At 40.0% G+C, this 20,457-nt stretch overlaps 1 protein-coding gene across 1 annotated transcript; it reads left to right on the top strand.

Moving 5' to 3' along the window:
* The first annotated feature begins 2,908 nt into the window (after window positions 1–2,908).
* On the top strand, window positions 2,909–19,594 carry hdlbpa (high density lipoprotein binding protein a). Its single transcript, XM_031730494.2, has 28 exons — window positions 2,909–3,043; window positions 6,696–6,767; window positions 10,347–10,461; window positions 10,552–10,718; window positions 12,435–12,650; window positions 12,736–12,942; window positions 13,056–13,271; window positions 13,491–13,697; window positions 13,786–13,893; window positions 13,983–14,087; window positions 14,384–14,462; window positions 14,547–14,686; window positions 14,766–14,870; window positions 14,989–15,102; window positions 15,212–15,298; window positions 15,380–15,511; window positions 15,633–15,851; window positions 16,174–16,395; window positions 16,487–16,705; window positions 16,793–16,931; window positions 17,169–17,320; window positions 17,400–17,504; window positions 17,590–17,724; window positions 18,030–18,173; window positions 18,331–18,510; window positions 18,765–18,881; window positions 18,967–19,107; window positions 19,221–19,594. Exons 3-28 carry the CDS (start codon window positions 10,386–10,388, stop codon window positions 19,308–19,310), a joined length of 3,822 nt encoding a protein of 1,273 aa, XP_031586354.1. The 5' UTR covers window positions 2,909–3,043; window positions 6,696–6,767; window positions 10,347–10,385; the 3' UTR covers window positions 19,311–19,594.
* The last annotated feature ends 863 nt before the right edge of the window (window positions 19,595–20,457 follow it).

Below are 20,457 nucleotides of genomic sequence, written 5' to 3'. Positions count from 1 at the left end.
TTTCTCTGTGCTATGCTGCTGTTCCTCTGCAGTCCTATTTTTGTTTTCTGAGAGAAATTCAAGTTTATCTGTACATTTTCTTATCTTGTCAGGTCTTGAATTACACAATTTTCCTTAGATGCCATTACTAAATCAGGATGTACATTTGTCATCATCAGCTTTGTTTTTATTCAGCAATTCTATTAGAGTAGAATTCTTATACTGGATCTTGGTGCAGCCCATCACAGCCTGTCAATATAAATCAATTTTCTTCTGATTGGTTGCCCCCTCCAAACAGAAGACGTGAAGCGCAGGTGGACAAGGGTTCTCTATTCACAGCCAGAGCCATGGGCCTGAGATGACCATATAAGTGATATCCAGTCTCATTCACACTGTACAGAACTATGATAGATGTTCCTGACCGACTATAATGAATGTCAGCTTTTTTCTACATTCATAGGTGTTGGCTCTGTGATGTCAGAGATGGCTTGGTGTGTCTAAATGCTTATAAAGTCACATGGCGTGTAACAAATAATGATGCAAACTTTCTGTGACTTTTGTTTAAGGTGACGCTTAAACATTCAGCAAAAGATGCCAGCGCAATAGTCTTGAGAATGTGACTAGACAAGTTTTGTTGACTTTTTAACAAAGATAATTAAGGTGGATACTGTTGAAACAATTACACCAAGCCCAGTTCTTTGGTATTGATTCATTATTATGAGTCACCTCAGCAGGTCATTCAATAACACCTAAGCATGGGTTTATATGATTCCCATGTTGTCATTGCTGTTTGTTTGATTTAGAGATCATGGCCATCATTGATGGGCATCTGTCAGAGTTTTAGCTACCACTCTGTCGAGGAGGTTTGACCCTTTAAACCTTAACTATCAGCAAGGCTGACTACCAAGCTTGTCAAAATCAGTGTCCTTAGTATGAGTCAACCTGCATGACCTGGGAGGGTGTTAAAGAAATATGTTGTCCATAATTATAATATAGATGTTGGAATAGACATGTAAGTCATTAGATTCATCCATCCATTCGCTTCCGCTTATCCTTTTTCAGGGTCGCGGGGGTGCTGGAGCCTATCCCAGCTGGGTACACCCTGGATAGATCACCAGTCTGTTGCAGTGCTAACACATAGAGACACAGGCAACATTCACACCTATGGGCAATTAAGATTAATCAGTTAACCTATCCCCACTAACTGCATGTCTTTGGACTGTAGGAGGAAGCCGGAGTACCCGGGGAGAACCCACACAAACACGGGGAGAAGAAACTCCACACTGATGGTGGAACTGAACTCAGGACCTTCTTGCTGTGAGGCAACCGTGCTACCACCGTGCTACTGTGCTGCTGTGGTCGGATTCATAACCACAAAATTTAAAATAATAATAATAATGAATTAAACTCTCATCAGTTACTTTTTCAACATAGATTTGTATCTGTATTTTAAAATAAAAATGATAATGTTAATAAAATATCAGTAACATCGGTAACATTAAAATAAAATTGATGCAAGTTGTTTTTTCTTTAAATTGCAGAAATTTCCTTCATTTATGCCTAATATTTATTTCATTTGAACAACAGCCACCTCACGGCGCTTTAGTAGGGCCAAGAGCCTACAATATCTGAGAGAAAAACGAAAACTCAGATTATTACATATGAGTAGTATTTGGGGGTTGTATGGAGGAAAAAAGACAAAAGTTAAAAAAAAAAAAAAAGAAGGAGGCGGAGGAATGTAAAGAGGGAAGTGGAGAAGGTAGGCTTAGTGTATAAGAAGTCCCCCAGTAGCTGAGTCTTTATGGCAGCATAACTGAGGGATGGTTCAGGGTCACCTGATCAAGCCCTAATCTTAAGAGATGACCTGGATGACTGAGAACCTACACAGATAATCTAGCACTAACTATAATCTTTATCAAACAGGAAAGGTTTGAGCCTAATCTTAAAAATAAAAACGCTGTCTGTCTCCTGAATCCAAACTGGGAGCTGGCTCTGCAGAGGAGGGGCCTCCCATTCTACTTTTGGAAATCACAAAAGTAGCAAAAGTGCTGGAGTGATAATAAACAAAATGCAACAACATAACAACATCTTTGCTACAACTTTGCAATTAAAATGGATGGAAAAACTGATATGCATTTTTTTGTGCACAATTGAACTATATCGCATATTTGGAATTGTTAGTTAACCTACGCATGTCTGTGGATGGTGGGAAGAAACCAGAGTGCCCAAAGAGAATCCATGCAGGTTCATGCGGAACAGGGAAACTTCACATAAAGGCCTGAAGATTAGAATCCAGGACCTTCTTGGTGTGTCTCCCTTCTTATTTATTATATCATTATAATATATGATTGTATGTCACTGTTGCTGATTATATATATAAAATGTAATAACAATGTAATTAAAAATGATAACAAAGATTTGCACTTAATTAGGCAGGATTCACATAGCACTTTGAGAGTGGGCCCCTATGTGTAGAAGCATGACTGGGGTACATGGTGTAGCCTATAGATAAGGGACCACTCTGTGCTACCTGAGATAAAGAAGACTACGAAAAACGTGTGTATTTTATGTTTGAGTGAATTAACATTAATAAGTATTGGGAATTTTCCTTTGGGGAAGGTCAAAACCTCTTTGGTAGGTCCCCAATTATTTTATATGTAAGAAACACTTATGAGTTAAATGTTATACTGATCACTTACTTAAAAGCCCTGTTTATTTCATATTTAAATGTGATATTGATAATAAAAAATGAATTTGTAGTTGTTATTTCATTTTTTAAATTTATATTTTACTTTAGCGGGACTTTGTACTGTTTAGAAGAGAGGAAAACTTTAATCCCGTTTTTTATCACATGATTTTCTTGCTCAGTGTGATCAAAGTTCAGAACTTGTATTGCTGGAGATGAAAAGAAGTTATTTGTAACCAGACTCTCTGAAGTGACGTTGGAGGACGTGATTGGTGGGCGGTTCTGGTATATATCCGTCCGGCTTCAATCCCACCTTCTCGCCAGTGGAATTTCATCTCAGCTTCTGCACCTTCAGGGCAGACGAGAACATAAAAATAAGTAAGTACTTTTTAGCTTCCTCCTGAACGTGACTATATCCTCTTTACACATGACTTCAGTTTTTTATGTCAGAGCCGTGCTCGTTAAAGGAGGACAGTTTTCCCGTGAACCCAGATCGTTATAGCGTGCTCTGGCCTGACTCCGTGTCATTTCTCCCGTGCTCAGCTGTATGCCTACGTGGACTTAGCCAGCTAGAAGAACCAACTGTGTTCGAAGCTAACATTAGCACGCTAGCTAAAGGCTCCCAGTTCAACTAGTTTTAACGAGCTCAGCAGTGTTGGCTAAAACATATAAAAACGACACCACATCGGGTTGTGAATGTGTTCAGAGTTACGGTACTGTTTTAGTTGTTGATTCGCTTCCATCTTAATGCCGTTAGCTGTTTGAGGCACAGCCTGAAGTTGTGTGTGGGTCTCGTTGAGCTAACTTCACCATTAGCTGAGGGGCTACGTGTCACACGCCGCATTCAAAGTTTTTAGCAAGTTTGCTAACCAGCTAAGGGTTTGGATTCAGTAATCCGTGACTCACTGATTATCCCAGTGAATATCCCACCTCAGATGGGAGACCCATATATTTACAATGTCCCCGACAGTAGGGACAGTGTTAGTTTGTCTCGCTCTCTTACATTTTTTTTTATGGTTGACCAATGTTAGCCAAATGACGGCAGCTAGCATTAACTAAAATGTTTCGTTGGCAGCTGTCAGCTTTTGGTTAACTTGATATCGTGTTAGCTGGCACTCACACTAACCAGCCTCTTAAATCCTTAATCTGGGATTGGGGTATAATGTCATAAAGGCTCGAAGGTTGTCTTGCTGAAGCTAATGGGAGTTTAACTAGCAAAGGCGAGCCAGGCACTCTGAACTTGTTAGCAGTTCGTTAGTACAAGTTGTCTCCAATACATAACGTAAAATAGCTGCATTACACTGGTTTAAACTAGTAATAAGTCTAATTAATGGTTGCCACAGCTGTACCCGTGGCATGTTTATTTAATGTTCTGGGGTCTCTCTGGTGAATGCTCTCCACTTACACTCTTATTTTGGTTTTAGGCTACACATTTTTAAGAAAGCGTGCCACGTTTTTCTTTCTTTCTTTCTTTCTTTCTTTCTTTCTTTCTTTAAAAAAGAAGAAGAAAACATCTTAAATTCTTTATCTTGTATCATTGAGTTAATAAACATTATTACATTGCATAGGTTCTGCTGGAAGAAGCGGTTCACTTGTATGGTTTTAATATTGACTGTGTTATAGTGTGTAGTAAAAAAAAAAAAGAAAGAAAGAATTTGCTGATATCTCGGAGGAGAAGGCAAAGTAATTTGTCCTGACAGTTCAGTAATTTGCATGTTTCATTTCAAGCAACGGATGTATACTGTGGTTACATCTGAAGAGGTGACGGCTCCAGGACAACTTCAAGTATAAAAGGAATCTCTCATTGCTTAACACTTTGAATATGTGGCCTCCATCTGGGTCATCACGATCCTGTTTCTGGACCCCCCTTTTCTTTTCTTTTTTTGAGCACACTTTATACTCTTGAATTGCCAAAGTTGTGCCAAAACACACTTGCGCTTTAGTGCTGTGGCAGCTATTTGTCGAACCAAACTGCTAATCAAAAGGCCTCTGGTCTTTCAAGGGCAAGTATCATATGCAGGCCAGTTTCTTTCTTTTCCAAGGAAAATTTGTTCAAAGAACAGGGTGTCCTGAATCCTGTTGCCATTCTGGAGTGCTCTCCGTAGTGCATATAGGCTGGTCCTATACCTGCTTACCTCCAGTAGATGACTTAAAAAAGATAATAGTGGTGTCTTGATACACAAAGTGACAATATCATGAGTATTCCTTAAGCATTTGTTATTTCTAAGAACCACTTTATGGCTGTGTAGAAGCCTATTGAAAAACAAGTCCTTTCTGTGTGGCATTTGTAAACGCCTGTTGACTTTACTGTGGATAATTTCGGATCATGCTGAAACTGAACATTTTGTAGATGATATTGTAAATTATGGCATTTGAAGCAATCAGACTTCCAATTTATTTTAATTATTAAATGGTAAATTAATAAATGGTGACTACAAATGTAACTTACCCTGCCAAATCAACCATGTGGATCTATCCGCTGGGGCGATCCTTTGTGGAAAAAAGGAAGCAGACAAAAGCAGACAAAAGTATCTTTAGTTTACATAGTGTCCAGACTGTGCTTTCAGGCTCTTGGAAATACTCCTGACACTGGTTTAGTTTATAAACTGAACAGATAGAAGCTGAGACTTTGTGAAAACATTTCTCAAATGCTCATGTTTGATTGGGTCTTATTAGTTTGAGCATGCATCAAGATATCATTGGTAGGCTCACTTGCATTTGTAATTTCACCCTTATTCCTTGGTACTCCTACCCACTGAGGTCGCCCTCTGACGTGTCGTCCCATTTGCTTTGCAACAAGTCAGTCAAGGTTTTCCTCCGCTCTGACCGCCTTATGCTGGTGTTGCTTTCAGAGAAGTGTATTCCTTTTTAGTTCCACCTTATTGTTTCTTTGCACAAAGAAATCTCAGGTCTTCTTGCCAATGCGGTTCCTCCTTCCTCTTCCTTATGATTTTTCTATGAGCAGGCAAACCGCTGCACTGTGTAGCACCAGCACGTGAATGGTCAATTAGATAAATGTACAGGCATGTTTGGGGGGGGGGGGACTCTTTATTAGAAACTGTTTCGGGCTTGTGATTTGTCTTTCAAATAAAAACATAAGTGCTAAGCTTTATTAACAGCAGTTGTACACGGCCATTCTATCACTAGTCGCTTTAATAATAATGAGAACAGGTCACATGTTGTCACTTCTGCCAACTCTTACAAATGAAGTTAGAAACCTACTTTTTAGTGTGTCTTCTTATAATATTGGGCTTTCCAGAGAAAGTGCCTGGCAGATAGTACACCTCTTCCCAAGCAACACTCGGTGACTTAATAAGGTTCGTCCTATGGGAGTCTGTCCACACCTCAGTGGAAAATTTGACTGTTTCCAAGGGTTGTTGAGTAAGTGAGGAAATCTGTGACATCAAACTAGTGAAATGAATCCAAGTGTTCCTGAGACTTCAGCACAGCCATGTCAATAAGGTCATTTAATACGTATTGTTCACTGTGTGCTTTTACAGGCTCTTGCATGAGAGCGTGATAGCCTGGTTACCTGGCTCACACACAACAGCTTCATCACTTGCCAGCTCTGTCCTTTTTGTACGACAAGGCAGCGTCCTGATTATGAAAGCCAGATGCTTGTTGAAGAGAGCGAGCTCCAGCGGCAGCTATGCTTTACTGCTGTTCACTAATGCATTTCTTGGCATCTGCTTTGTCTGAACACTTCTTAATTTACAATTTGGTTTCAGCCATGAGTTGGCAGTATTTTGTCAGTGTTTATCTTACCGGGCTCATCAGAACCACAACTATAACAAAATGTGCAATTAGGCCTGATGAGTGCATATGTCTGTGAAGCATGACTGTGTTTTTTCTTTTTCCTGTTTGTAGTCAGTATCCACTATTACTATGCAATTTAATGATCTACATTTTAAATGCAGGTCATGGTGTAAGACTCATACACAGAGGTTTATCTGAAAACGTGGTTTTCTTTGTGGATTTAAACTGAGGTCCCAGACTTTTTAACAGTTGTTATTATTTTTCTGCTTTCTAGGCAAAAGCTGGCAGGCTGACGGGAACTTTCATCTTTACAGGACGGATTATCTGGTAACTGACCATTTAGCTGGTAAGTTTGTACAGCTTTTATATTGGCACTTACTTTTGCCAATATAACATTAAGTCTTCTTATTTTAAAAAAACAAAACAAAAAAAAAGTTATTTAGCAGAAAAAAAGACAGTTTTACTCAAATATTCACTGATTAGTGAGTAATTATGGCTTCCAACAAAATGATACATCGTCATGAACTTAGAATTAATGCATTAAAAATGCATCGGTGCAGGCCCTGGCTTGTGGAAGCAGCCAGGTTTCGCCTCAATTTTTAATACGGTAGTGCTGTTCTGCCTAATCACTTGTGTATAAACAGCTGCCACATACATGGTACAACTTAAAAGTTAGTTTAATTTAACAATCGCAAATACATTTTTCAAACCATAATAAGCCTTTAGGTTTTGTACATTTATATGTACATGTATTTTGTATCTGTCCTCCCTCATTTCCTTAACCTCCTGACTTCAAGCCTCATCTCCTGAACTGTGTCAAGGTTCTAACATAAATATGCAAAAATATGCTTATTTATTCGTAACGTTGTCGTAATTACTAGTTATCACATTAGACATACGATCCTCTCATCTCCGTTTAGCTGATAATGAGACTGCTAAACAGTAGCTGGTTTTAAGTTAACATTATGGCAGCTAACATGAGTCCTTAAAAATCACACTCTCCCTCTGATAAACAGTTTGATCATATTCTCACATTATAAGAGTTTATTCAGTAAGAGTCCAGGTCCAACAATTTTGGTTGTTTAGTTGGATCTCCTCAACAACTCACATCAGTATCCCTGTCATCAGACTCCTTTCACAAAGTTTTACAGCCTCACCCAGAGTAAATAGACATGGACACCCATCTTATTGACAATCAAAGTAAACTGCAGACTGACAGCCTACGCTCGTTACAGATGAACGGCAGCCAGAGTTGCTTGTCTTACAGCAGTTACCCTGGCATGTAACAGCATTCTGATCACCAATAATGGATTTCCAGATACTTGTTAAAACACGGCTGGATTATTATTTTTTTTTTTTTTTTTACTCTTAAAATTAAACTTAAAAGGGTAAAATACATAAGGAGTCAGATGAGAATCACAAAGCACCTCACAGAAAATAATTCAAGATATATCAAATACAATATATGTGAATATAAATAACACAACTATACAGTACAGTAACTGCACAATAATTTAAAACTGAAAATTAAAAGATAAAATTTATCCTGTACAAAAAGCAAATTGACACAAGATGTGTTACTTAAATGATCCATTAAACAGAATTGTGTTTTACATGACATGGGTCAATATTACAACTTATAGTCCACATGTGTGACATAATAAAATGCCCTTAATGCTTGACCTGGGCTTTTACCTTTGGGATGGCTTTACTTTCTGTGTTAGTCCCCCCATCTGCCCAGTGACAACTAGGATAGGCTCCAGCTAAATCTGAAGTGGATAACTGGCTAAGAAATTTTTTTTTTTTTTTTTTTCCTTCCCTTCATGGATAACTTTGGATTTGGATCACTGGTGCTTTAAAGTTTTTTGCAGTGAAGCACTTCAAAGTTACCTGACAGCTTCACTTAAAATAAGTTTTCAGGCCAAGAATGATCAGTTGTAACCGTAAAGAGATTAATTTATAGTGCCGCTAATGAGCAGTGGGCACAGGAAGTTTATACAGTCTGACAAGGAGGAGGCCCCACTGCAAGGGTGTTCATAGAGGAGCTAAACAGACAGCCACATGGAAGCAAATTTCCCACAATTCACAGATCGATGACAAAACAAAGTCAGGATGTAGTCTTTATGCTTTCAGATGAATTTCAGTCACGCTCGGGAGGGAAACTCCTCATTGAAGCAACTCTCATTCCTGTGCTTTGGCTAGAATTTGTTTGTCTGCAAAGCCAGAAGAACAAGGTGATGACTTTGGCTGATATCAAGTTTCATCATTGATGGTTAAACCGAACTGACCTGTAGTTGGAACAGAGTGCAGTTGTTGTTTTTAATGGAATTCTATCATCAACTTTATTTATAATTCAGAAATCCGAAACATCAACAACATCAATTAATTTCTTTTTGTTTTTGTTTTTTTAAAATAACTGTTATAGATAAGCGGATTGGCCTTGTGGTTTCTTTCTTGGAAAGAATTATTGGTTCAAAGATCCTAGACGGGGCTGCTGAGCTTTATGTTGGCGGATTTTTGCTTTAATCCTATCCAGCGTGGACATGCAGAGGGGTCAGTGGGGTAAAATCCTCTTAACCTTGCAGCCTTGTCACTTGGCTACATTTCTTAGAATAGCACTGGAGAAGATGGTTGAACAGAGTTCCTGTTGGAAAAACAAAATGTGCTGTAGCTGCAGCCGTGCCCACACCACTGCTCTCCTAGGACTTAATCTCTTCAGTTACTCCCCACTCAGACTCGGCATACATTAGCAAAGTGCTGACGTGTGAATGTGATGAGTGACTATTCTGTCGCACATGGCTTTCTCTGATAAATGTAGATTAGATAAAGGTGAACATCCCAAAGTCCGTCTGTGATAAGCTTGTTTAGCACATTAAACCGTGCTTGTGACACTTGCACCACTTGAAACAAGGACCTTGCTAAAATTGCCCGCGAGTGCATGCAAAACTCAGTTTCTTGGTCAAACAAAGAGTGCGTTATAGCTATCACTGTCACTGCTGTTACGCAAATTACATACACAGGGCTAACTAACTGTTTCAATCCAAAAAGTTTCAACACTTTGCTGTAAATCTCTGGGTTTTAACGAGCATGCACCAGTAAAACCTTTTCCAATACAATACCAATATCCTAGCTTTGGGTGTCTGCTGTTAGGAGGGTTATATTAACAAGTTGTATTTATCATTGGGAGAAAGAAACAGGGTTCAGTTTTTAAAAAAATATGTAATGTAATATTAAGCTTTAATGTATTTAATAAAATGTGAAGAAAATAAATGCATGAATTGGTAATTATTGATACAATAAATGAAAACAGGCTGAAGATAAAAGCCCTGGAAAAATAAAATTCTACTGGCTTCATTCACCTAAATTATTTGCTCTAGTCTCCTTTCAGCTCAGTGTGAGTCATAAGGCTGCAGACTGCCAGTTTCTCCTTTTTCACCTCACACATTTACGCCCATGGTGCTGTTATAAGTGCAGTGCAAGTTTAACACTGAACAAACATCCTTGATTACTAATCTTTTATGTAATGTTTGTCTGATGGAACATGACTGAATGAGTGAGAGATAAGCCGACTCGTCAAAGCGTTTCAGCTAACTCGACCAGTTTGCACTAGAGTAAAGAAAACAAACAAACTTAAGCACACAGAAAAGTTATTGTAGCAGGTTATTCTAGCTGCTACTGTTAACACAGGACGAAGTAAAAACAAAACGACAGAGAACTGAGCGACCTCCATTTCGAGCATCAGCTCTGTCCATCCTTAATTTCTACAAATCAACCAGAAAGAAATCCGACATCTCTTGTATGAACGAGGTGATTTTTAGAAAAAGCTCAAAATGAGCAGACTGCGTCTCCTTTGAGACTTGTATATATATTCTTGCTACTTGTACTGTTACTAAGCTTGTGAAGATAACCTAAGCTCTTCTTTTAGTGGCACACTCGGACTCTGTGTTAACGTGGGATTTCGACCATGAGCTCAGTCGCTGTACTTACGCAGGAAACCTTCAATGCGCACCGCAGTGGGCTTTTGCCAGAGCAGGGTGGTGGTGAGTATTTGGACATAAGACTCTACGGCCTGTAAAATGCAAGCCGAGCCACAAGCGGCTTCATGGTGTATGTCTTTCCTATATGCACAGCTGCTGTGGCAGGACCCAGTGCTGGAGAGGATGAGGAAGCCCTTCCTACCTACAAGGAAGCCTTCCCACCTCTCCCCGAGAAGGCGTCCCAACCTGAGGGGACCCAGGAAACTTCCAGCGCCTGGGCATCAAAGATCCGTCCTCTCAAGTCTTCGATTATCACCCAGGTACAACTTTTCCTTTTAAAAAAAGAAAAAAGAAAAAAAAAAGAAAAAAGTTCTATTACTGCATTACTATTTCAGAGTCTACCACAGGATCTTAATTATATGATTTGAAAGTAAATGACAAAGACATTAATGAAATGCAATGCAAATTCTTTACCAAAACTTTTAAAGCCACGAGTTCATACAGAGTTCATACTGCATCTCTAGTTTCAAACAGCCTGTTTGGAAGTAGATTATTTTGTAATTTTATATCACTGAATGTTGGTGAATTACCAAATTATTAAGAGTTTACTACATGCATTGTATATTTGGAGAGATGTGTAGCAATAGGAGACTTAAGTAATCAAATGACAAATATGGTCCTTCCATGTAAGTGGATTGTAGTCTTGTATGTCAAAGCTAAAATGTCCATTTCCTGCTGATGATGGATTCTTCTCCACTGGGCATGGCAGCTGTTTGTGTACAGGGCGACACTGGATGTTGTAAAAAGACTAACCTTTAAGAAAAGTTTTCCTCCTCCTCGTGTAATAACTGCCTCTGTATGTTCTGTGACACTAGTGGTCGGTATGAAGACAGCATGCTCTGCGACACGCAGCAGTAAACATGGTGAAATAAAAAAACCATAGCACAGACATCTTGTCCTCTTTGTGTGACATTCTTTTTTTCAGGCCTGCTACAGTGACACAGGAAGCCTTATCGATTCAATTAAAGAAATGAGTTCCCATAAATAGCAGGAGATTTGTGTGACTCAAACAGTTATCTGTGGAAATTAGGCTTCTGTAAGCAAGTCAGGAGAAAAACTGACTCAAAGCATTAAAAAACATGGGAGGGTCAAATGTTTTTAATTAACTAAACTGGGGAGGAGAGAGCTTGAACTTTATCCAGTAGATGAGGCATAATGCTGTTCACATAGATACTGTGTTTAAAGGCCATTCAGAACAATCAGTGTTGTTTGATAACAACCTTATTTTAATTACTGCTGAAGTGTGTGTGTGTGCCACTTGGCTTCGTAAATAACAATGCATTTGTTATACATTTGTTATATTGGTTAACGTTAGTAGCGCTAGAACTGCAATTTTTTTTTTTTTTTTTTTTCCTCCCCTGTGCAGGTTAATGTGAGCCTGTGTGGTTATAGTCATGTTATTTACTCTTTTAAGCCTTCAGCAGTCTAAGCACTCCGCTGGTTGATGGGGATATCACCAGTCTTACTTCCCACTTTCCTGTTTCATAACTTGCCGTCCAAAAAAGGGTTGCTGTCGTCTGCTGTGGTCAGTGTGGACAGCTGGCTGTGTTGACCCGATGGTTGACGGGTGTTGTACACAAAGAAAAGATGAATCATTAGTTTCCATGTCTAAATTTTTTGGTGCTGATTACTGCAGTGTTTAAATAAATCAGATGTCTACTTTAGGGTGGGGATGGGTGTGACGAGTGAATTAATGGATCATTATCTTTCCTTTTTTCAATAAAATGTTTAATTCATTGGCATGTTTTCAGTATGATATAAAACAGAAGGAAAAACATTTATAGTTGAGAATGAGAAGGGTTTTAGTAGAAGGAACATTTTTATGTATTTTGGTTACAGATCTTGGTGAGGATTACCCGAGCTTAATATGAATGAATTTGTTTGCCTCACATTTTAGGTTTTCTTTGTGTCAAGCTAATTTTATTTGTCACAGATTTTTAAATGCTTTCTTTTTTACATGAACTATGTTTTCCTAGGTTTTCCATGTGCCGTTGGAGGAGCGCAAGTACAAGGACATCAACCAGTTTGGGGAAGGAGACCAAGCAAAGGTTTGCGTAGACATCATGCATAAGACCGGAGCCCACCTGGAACTCTCCTTAGCAAAAGATCAGGGTCTCTCCATCATGGTGTCTGGAAAGTTGGATGCCGTGATGAAGGCCCGTAAGGAGATTGTGTCCCGACTGCAGACTCAGGTTAAGAGATTTGCTTTTATTGGTTTTCTTAAATGATAAGTTACAGACTGTGGTACCAACTTTGCCTTCTAATCTAAACCAACAGGCTTCAGCTAGTGTTGGCATCCCCAAGGAGCACCATCGTTTTGTCATTGGCAAAAACGGGGAGAAGCTTCAGGAGCTGGAGCTCAAGACTGCCACCAAAATCCAGATCCCACGACCTGACGACCCCAGCAACCAGATCAAGATCTCTGGTACCAAGGAGGGGCTGGAGAAGGCAAAGCATGAGATCCTGTTGATCTCTGCTGAGCAGGTAATTTACCACCTCACGCCAACACCTTTTTAAGGATATTTTTATATAATTTATTAAAAATTTGTTTTATCGCTCTTCCAAATCTGATACATTAGCAATTTTCCTCTTTTTAGGACAAGCGTGCTGTGGAGAGGGTGAACATTGAAAAAGTGTACCACCCATTCATCACCGGTGCCTACAATAAGCTAGTGGGCGAGATGATGCAAGAGACTGGTGCCCGCATCAATGTCCCCCCTCAGAGTGTGAATAAGACTGAGATCGTCATCACTGGGGAAAAGGAGCAGGTGGCCCTTGCTGTGACTAAGATCAAGAAGGTTTATGAAGACAAGGTATGCAAATAATCACTGAGAAATTGTGTCCAGACTACAGCAACAGTCAGATTTTCATTTTTTTTTTTTTTTTTATAGCTGGTATTGCTGTTTATCATCTAGATTGACATCAGTAATTGTCCTGCCCTGCACATTGTGTTCCTTTGTCCAGATGAATGGTACAATAAATGAAAATATTTACTTTGTGCGAAGTTCCTCACCTTCTTGTCCGTCTTGTAGAAAAAGAACACCACCACTATTGCGGTGGAGGTGAAGAAGTCTCAGCACAAATATGTGATCGGCCCCAAGGGAAACACCCTGCAGGAGATTCTGGATAAAACTGGCGTCTCAGTTGAGATCCCACCTTCTGACAGCAGCTCAGAAACTGTCATCCTTCGTGGAGAGCCCGACCGTCTGGGTCAGGCTCTCACTGAAGTTTATGCCAAGGTACATTACCTTGTGAAGACTAGTAATGTTAAGAGTTCTTTCAACATATGAACATTGAGGAGTAACGACAGCATTTTTCCTTCTACAGGCAAACAGTTACACTGTTTCCTCGGTCTCAGCTCCTTCTTGGCTTCATCGTTTCATTATTGGGAAGAAGGGCCAGAACTTGGCAAAGATCACTCAACAAATGCCCAAGGTGTGCTAAATGCTCTTAAATAAAGTACTTGTTTAAATTTTTTGAAAACCTGCTTTTAACTTCTGTTTTCTCATGTGTTTTGAATGAAGGTGCACATTGAGTTCACTGAGGGAGAAGACAAGATCACCCTGGAGGGTCCTACCAAAGATGTGCAAATGGCGCAAGGCCAGATTGAAGCCATGGTTACAGATTTGGTAAGTGTGTTGAATCTTCAGTCACACAGAAATTTGTCAGGTTATGTTTGTCCCTGAAATTGGCTGTTAGTGAAGGCCCAGGTAGGCCTGTCACCTCCCTGTGGCCTTACACACGGTAATGCAAACTTTAAGCTTTAGTGAAATCTAGACACTTGTGTTGTAATTTTCTGTAAAAGGCTGTAAATGTGTTTAATTTTGCTTAAATGTTTAAATTTGAAGCCAGTCTCAAGTGAGACTGAGCAAACTTTTTTATGTGCTAGACAACCAGCTCTTCATGATTTTTGTTGTTTTGATAGGTAAGCCGAATGGACTATGCAGAGATTAGTGTGGATCCCAAATTCCACCGTCACCTGATTGGAAAAGGAGGTGTTAATAGTGAGTATATTGCTGTCAGATGCTGCTGCAGCAACAACAACAAGGAATATTTTTCTGAAACAATGCATTTACTTATTAATTTAGTCAACCGGATCAAAGAGGTGCACAAGGTGACTGTCCGCATCCCCCCTGATAATGAAAAGAGCAACCTGATCCGCATTGAGGGGGATCCCCAGGGTGTGCAGGAAGCCAAGAAGGAGCTGCTAGAGCTTGCGTCACGCATGGTTAGTTCAAGCTTGAGTTTACAGGCAAAATTCTGCAAATGATTTCCTGTTATATCTCTAATTGCTTGGTTTCATGTAGGAGAACGAGCGTACAAAGGACTTGATCATCGAACAACGTTTTCACAGGGCCATCATTGGCCAAAAAGGGGAGAAGATTAAGGAAGTGCGGGACAAATTCCCAGAGGTGAGCTGTAAATCATTGTGGTTGTTTCTATGTTTTGTTTTGTGTTGTGTTGTTTTTTTCTTTTCCTCTGCTTTAAGGGAGTGCATTTTCCAAGCTTAACTCTAAATGTTTGTTCCAGGTCATCATTAACTTCCCTGACCCAGCACAGAAAAGTGACATTGTTCAACTTCGGGGCCCAAGAACTGAAGTAGAAAAATGTTCAAAGTTTATGAACAAGATAGTGGCTGAAATGGTAAATCTCCATTTGACTTGAAGTTTAAAATGCTCTGCTAGTGTATTTGTAATTTATTGCAGCGTTGAAGTGTCATTAAGTGTTAACCTTCAGTGATTCCTTTGGTCAGGTGGAGAACAGCTATTCTGTCTCAGTCCCCATCTTCAAGCAGTTCCACAGAAACATCATTGGAAAAGGAGGGTCAAACATCAAGAAGGTACTGCACATTTTCTTATTCTGAATTCACGTTAATTTGTTTTAAGTTTGATTTGACACCTCCTTTATTTTTGCTTTGTAGATTCGAGAGGAAACTAACACCAAAATTGATCTGCCTGCTGAGAACAGCAATTCAGAGATGATTGTCATCACTGGGAAGAAGGCAAACTGTGAAGCAGCACGGACTCGGATCTTGGCCATTCAGAAGGATCTGGTAGGCACTCATTTTAGCATGTGTGGGGATTTTTTTTTTAATTTTTATTTTTTTTTTATTTAAGCTAGGGTTGTTTTTAAATCTTGTCTTGTTTGCTTTCATAAATTCTCATGTTGTCCAGGCGAACATCTCAGAAGTGGATGTGTCCATTCCTTCGAAGCTGCACAACTCCTTGATTGGTTCGAAGGGACGTTTGGTGCGATCCATCATGGAGGAGTGTGGCGGTGTGCACATTCACTTTCCCACAGAGGGCTCAGGGATTGATAAGGTCACCATCAGAGGCCCTGCAGAGGAGGTGGCGAAGGCTAAGCAGCAGCTGCTTGCCTTGGCGGAGGAGAAGGTTTGTATAAATGCGTCTGAATTAAAGCCAAACTTGTGTTGAAGTCATTGTTTTGACATTGTGGGGTGAAGAGAATGAGAAGGTAAAAAGGCAAAGAGCTCCTTTTGTATTAGCACATGCTGAGTATTTGTTTCAGTCATCCTTTTAGTCGCTCGCAAATGGCTAAGAAAATGTTTCTGAAGTTTGATTTGATTAGTTGTTATCCCATTATCAGGGAGTTCTTGCATTTCAGTTGAAAAAGACTTGAACAAAGACCTTATGTAGTTAAAAGCTACTTGTAATAAATGTCATCCTAATTTTATCCATTTTTTTTTTTCCTTAGCAAACAAAGAGTCACACTGTTGAGCTGCATGCAAAACCAGAGTACCACAAATTCCTTATTGGGAAAGGTGGTGGAAACATCCGTAAGGTTCGTGACAGCACCGGCGCCAGAATCATCTTCCCCACCCCTGAGGACAAAGACCAGGAACTCATCACTGTGGTTGGCACCGAGGAAGCGGTGCGGGATGCACAGAAAGAGCTGGAGGAACTCATCAAGAGCTTGGTAAGTTTTCAAATGAGTTCTGTCAAAAGTTAGATGAAATGAACCAACAATTTGGTTCATTTTTTAACTTTTCTTTTTCTTTTGGTTACAGGACAATGTTGTTGAGGACACTATGAACGTTGACCCCAAGCACCATCGCTACTTTGTAGCCCGCCGCGGCCAAGTCCTTAGGGACCTTGCTGATGAGTATGGTGGGGTTATGGTGAGCTTCCCCCGCACAGCTTCTCAGAGTGATAAAGTTACCCTTAAAGGAGCCAAAGAGTGTGTGGAAGCTGCCAAAAAACGCATGCAGGAGATCGTGGAGGACTTGGTTAGTAGAGTTTGTTTTGTAAGGGAAGTCTTTCTGTTTATTCTCCTCTTTGAAATGTAACAAGCTTTTCTTCTTTTTATTTTTCAGGATGCTCAAGTGACTATGGAGTGTGTAATTCCTCAGAAGTTCCACCGTTCAATCATGGGTCCTAAGGGCTCACGGATCCAGCAGATCACTAGAGATCACAACGTGCAGATCAAGTTCCCAGAACGCGAGGACCCACAAGGTAAATAGTAAAGACCTGCAGTGTGTTTCTTACTTTAGTTTCTGTCTTAATATAACTTTCATTATGAGAACATTGATTTTTTTTTTTTTTTTTTTTAAAGTAACACTTTATTTAAAAATAAATAAATAAAATAATTGTACTTAGTTTTGAAACTGATGGTTGATACTTTTAGCCAACAAAAAGCAATTGGGCATGTACATTTATTTATTTTTTTTCAATACTCTGATATTCTTTTAGCTGCACCTCCTGCAGAGGCTCCTGTCCAGGAGAATGGAGAAGCTGAGGGTGAAGTGAAGGAGCCAGTTGATCCCAACGCACCCAAGAAGTGCGATGTGATTATAATTTCTGGACGCAAAGAGCGGTGCGAGGCTGCCATCGAAGCACTGAAGGTTGGACTTCATATTCAAGCTCAGGAATGTTAAAAAACAAATTTTTGAAGAACTACAGCTAACTGTCTTCCTTCTTTAGGCCCTGGTTCCTGTCACTATTGAGGTGGAAGTGCCTTTTGAGCTTCATCGCTACATCATTGGACAGAAAGGAAGTGGAATTCGCAAGATGATGGAGGATTTTGAGGTGTGTTGCAGATGTCCATATAGGAATGAAGGAGCCTTGATGGTTTACTGGATATTTGATCTGGCATCACTGTCTCTCTCTCCAGGTTAATATTCAAGTGCCTGCTCCTGAGCAGCAGTCTGATAAAATCGCCATCACCGGCTTGGCCAGTCTTCTCGACCGCGCCAAAGAGGGCCTCCTGGAGCGCGTCAAAGAGCTGCAGGCCGAGCAGGAGGATCGGGTTAGTATTTGCTGGTGTACTAAAATGTATCAGTCGTGGCGCTTGGTGTGTGTTGAGGCTGAACTCTTTAGTTTACATGGTGTCTTTATTTCTCTGTGTTGATGATTTATACTCAAATGGTGCACTTATCTTTTCAGATTAGCTCAAAGGGCACCCTTATCATAATCCTCAAGTGAACAAAGGGCTTAATAATTAGTCGTACCTTTGGCAAACATCAGGTTGAGTAGTAGTGGGAAATGGCCAGTTGTCAGACTTTATGAAACTCCAACCCAACATTTTGTTACCTTTTCTAAAACCCTCTGCAGGCACTCAGGAGCTTCAAGCTGACCATCACTGTGGACCCCAAGTATCACCCCAAGATAATCGGCCGCAAGGGTGCCATTATTACAACCATCCGCACTGAGCATGATGTTAACATCCAGTTCCCAGAGAAGAATGATGAAAACCAGGTATGTCTATGGCTTATGGTATGTAAAGTTACACAATTAAATTGAAATGGGCTGCCTGATAATGGTGCTTAATATTGTGCCAGATGCTTGGTAAGTTGTTTGTTTGTTTGTTTGTTTGTTTTAAAATTAAATTTAAAGTTGTCTGCTGTCTCCGTAGGATCAGATTACTATTACAGGGTATGAGCACAAAGCCATAGCTGCACGAGATGCCATCCAGGCCATCGTGGATGAGCTGGAAGAGATGATCTCTGAGGACATTACCCTGGACAGCAGGGTCCATGCCCGCATCATTGGCGCCCGTGGCAAGGGCATTCGCAAGATCATGGAGGAGTTTAAGGTGAGGATGGTAAAATGAGAAGATGTAGGTAGCTGCTCTACAAATCTGTGTGTAATGAGAGTGACAAATCCCCCCCCCCCCCCCAAAAAAACCCCCAACTATCAAAAGGGAAAAGGTTATACCTGCCAGACAGCACAGTCACAGCTGTGTTCACATACAGAAATGAATGATATTGTAATTAGTGGAATAGGTCATTCCAAATACTGTGCTTTCTGTATTCTTACAAACTTTAACTTCTCTTTTAAACTCTTCAGGTTGATCTCAGGTTTCCCCAGAGTGGAGCTGCAGACCCGAACCTCGTGACAGTCACCGGTCGCCCTGAGCTTGTGGATGAAGCCATCGACCATCTCCTCAACCTGGAAGAGGAATACGTAAGCTTCCCTCTCCAGATAATGTCCAAAACAAAAGGCGCTTTGTGTGAGTTAATTGGTACTGACACAGTTTGTTTTGTGTCAGATGGCAGATGTTGTGGAAAATGAGGCAAAGATGGCTTATATGAGGCCTTCTGGCAGTAGCGCTGCTGCCGCGGACGAACAGCGTGGCCCATCCAAAGGCTTCGTGGTGAGGGAGGCTCCCTGGGCTACTGCCAATGAGAAGGTGAGGGTCTTCTAATGTCACTGTAAAAAAATCTGAGAACAAATCTGGTCACACCCTTTTCTTTTTAAATCCTCATTTTCCTTTTTTTTTTTTTTTTTTTTTTCTACTCTAAGGCCCCTGATATGAGCAGCTCTGAAGATTTCCCAAGCTTTGGAGCCCCGGTGGCAACCAAGGCCTCACCCTGGGGACCAAAGCGCTTCTAAGCCGTGCTGCTACAGACGGGCCTGAAATTAACCAACACAATCTACCCCGTTATTCTCCCCAACCCCCTCTTGACCTGGACTGACCGCTGACCCTAAAAGTCTTCAGTTCTGAGACTGTCATCCTTCTGTCTACTTATCTCGGTCTAGCCTCGCAGATTCAGTCTAAAAGTGTTCTAAGATACTGTAATTGACTTGTGAGCTCTGTTTCTGCATTAAATACTGTCTTATGCTTAAAAAAAAAAAAAAAAAAAAAAGGAAAAAAAAGACCATTGTTACGGTGACGTCTACAGTCTGTAAAAGACCGATGTTTAAATGTTGATTAGACAAGACATTTCATTGTGGTTTGAACTGTTATACCAAATTCAGTGGTGGCCAGACATGAGGTTCTTTTTATTTTATTTTTTAATTTTTTTTGAGCTGCCCTTATCTTAGTTGCCTTCGCAGGGTGGGGTGAAGCAATTGAATTGCTGCTGGTGACCTATTCAGACATGAAGCCTGACCAACGAGGCCAGCTGTTTCAGTATCCCACCCCTCTCCTGCCTTATTCATGTAGCTGCGTGAAAATTGTCAGTCATTAGCCCTCAAGCACACTCTAGTGGTTGTCCTCCGTCACGTCGTTCCATTTGCTTGTAACTTTGCTTCTGTGTATATGGTCAAGTAGTGGCACGTACCTTGTAGCCTTATGAATTGGTAAACTTTACAAAGGGGGTGTGGGAGGGGAGGAAGGGTGGGGAAGGGGGGGGGGGTGGTTTTAGCCAGTGCAGAATGGCACCTACTCAAACTGCCAGATGCTTGGAGATCATGCCAGAACTAAACCTCTTGCAACACTAGGCCTAGAGCTCCAACGTATCCAACCTCACACTAACTGTTGGACATATATATATATATATATATATATATATATATATATATATATATATATATATATATATATATATATATATATATATATATATATATATATATATATATATATATATATATATATATATATATATATATATATATATATATATATATATATATATATATATATATTTTTTTTTTTTTTTTTTTTTTTTTTTTTTTTTTTTTGACATTCAAAAGTAAGTCACTCTACAAAATAAAATGACTGTGTGTTTGTGATCAAAACAGCAGACCATCGTGT

The sequence above is a fragment of the Oreochromis aureus genome, linkage group 23 (assembly GCF_013358895.1).
Source record: "Oreochromis aureus strain Israel breed Guangdong linkage group 23, ZZ_aureus, whole genome shotgun sequence".
Classification (NCBI taxonomy): Eukaryota; Metazoa; Chordata; class Actinopteri; order Cichliformes; family Cichlidae; genus Oreochromis; species Oreochromis aureus.
The sequence above is the reverse complement of the archived record's forward strand: the minus strand, read 5'-3'. Positions and strand labels throughout refer to the sequence as shown.

What these genes read in the sequence shown, in the direction of transcription:
- hdlbpa (XM_031730494.2), top strand. Translation starts at nt 10,386, where the DNA reads ATGAGCTCAGTCGCTGTACTTACGCAGGAAACCTTCAATGCGCACCGC. An exon ending in TCACTCAACAAATGCCCAAG is followed by an intron (nt 13,894 to 13,982) that starts GTGTGCTAAATG and finishes TTTTGAATGAAG; the next exon opens with GTGCACATTGAGTTCACTGA. An exon ending in GGGCTACTGCCAATGAGAAG is followed by an intron (nt 19,108 to 19,220) that starts GTGAGGGTCTTC and finishes TTCTACTCTAAG; the next exon opens with GCCCCTGATATGAGCAGCTC.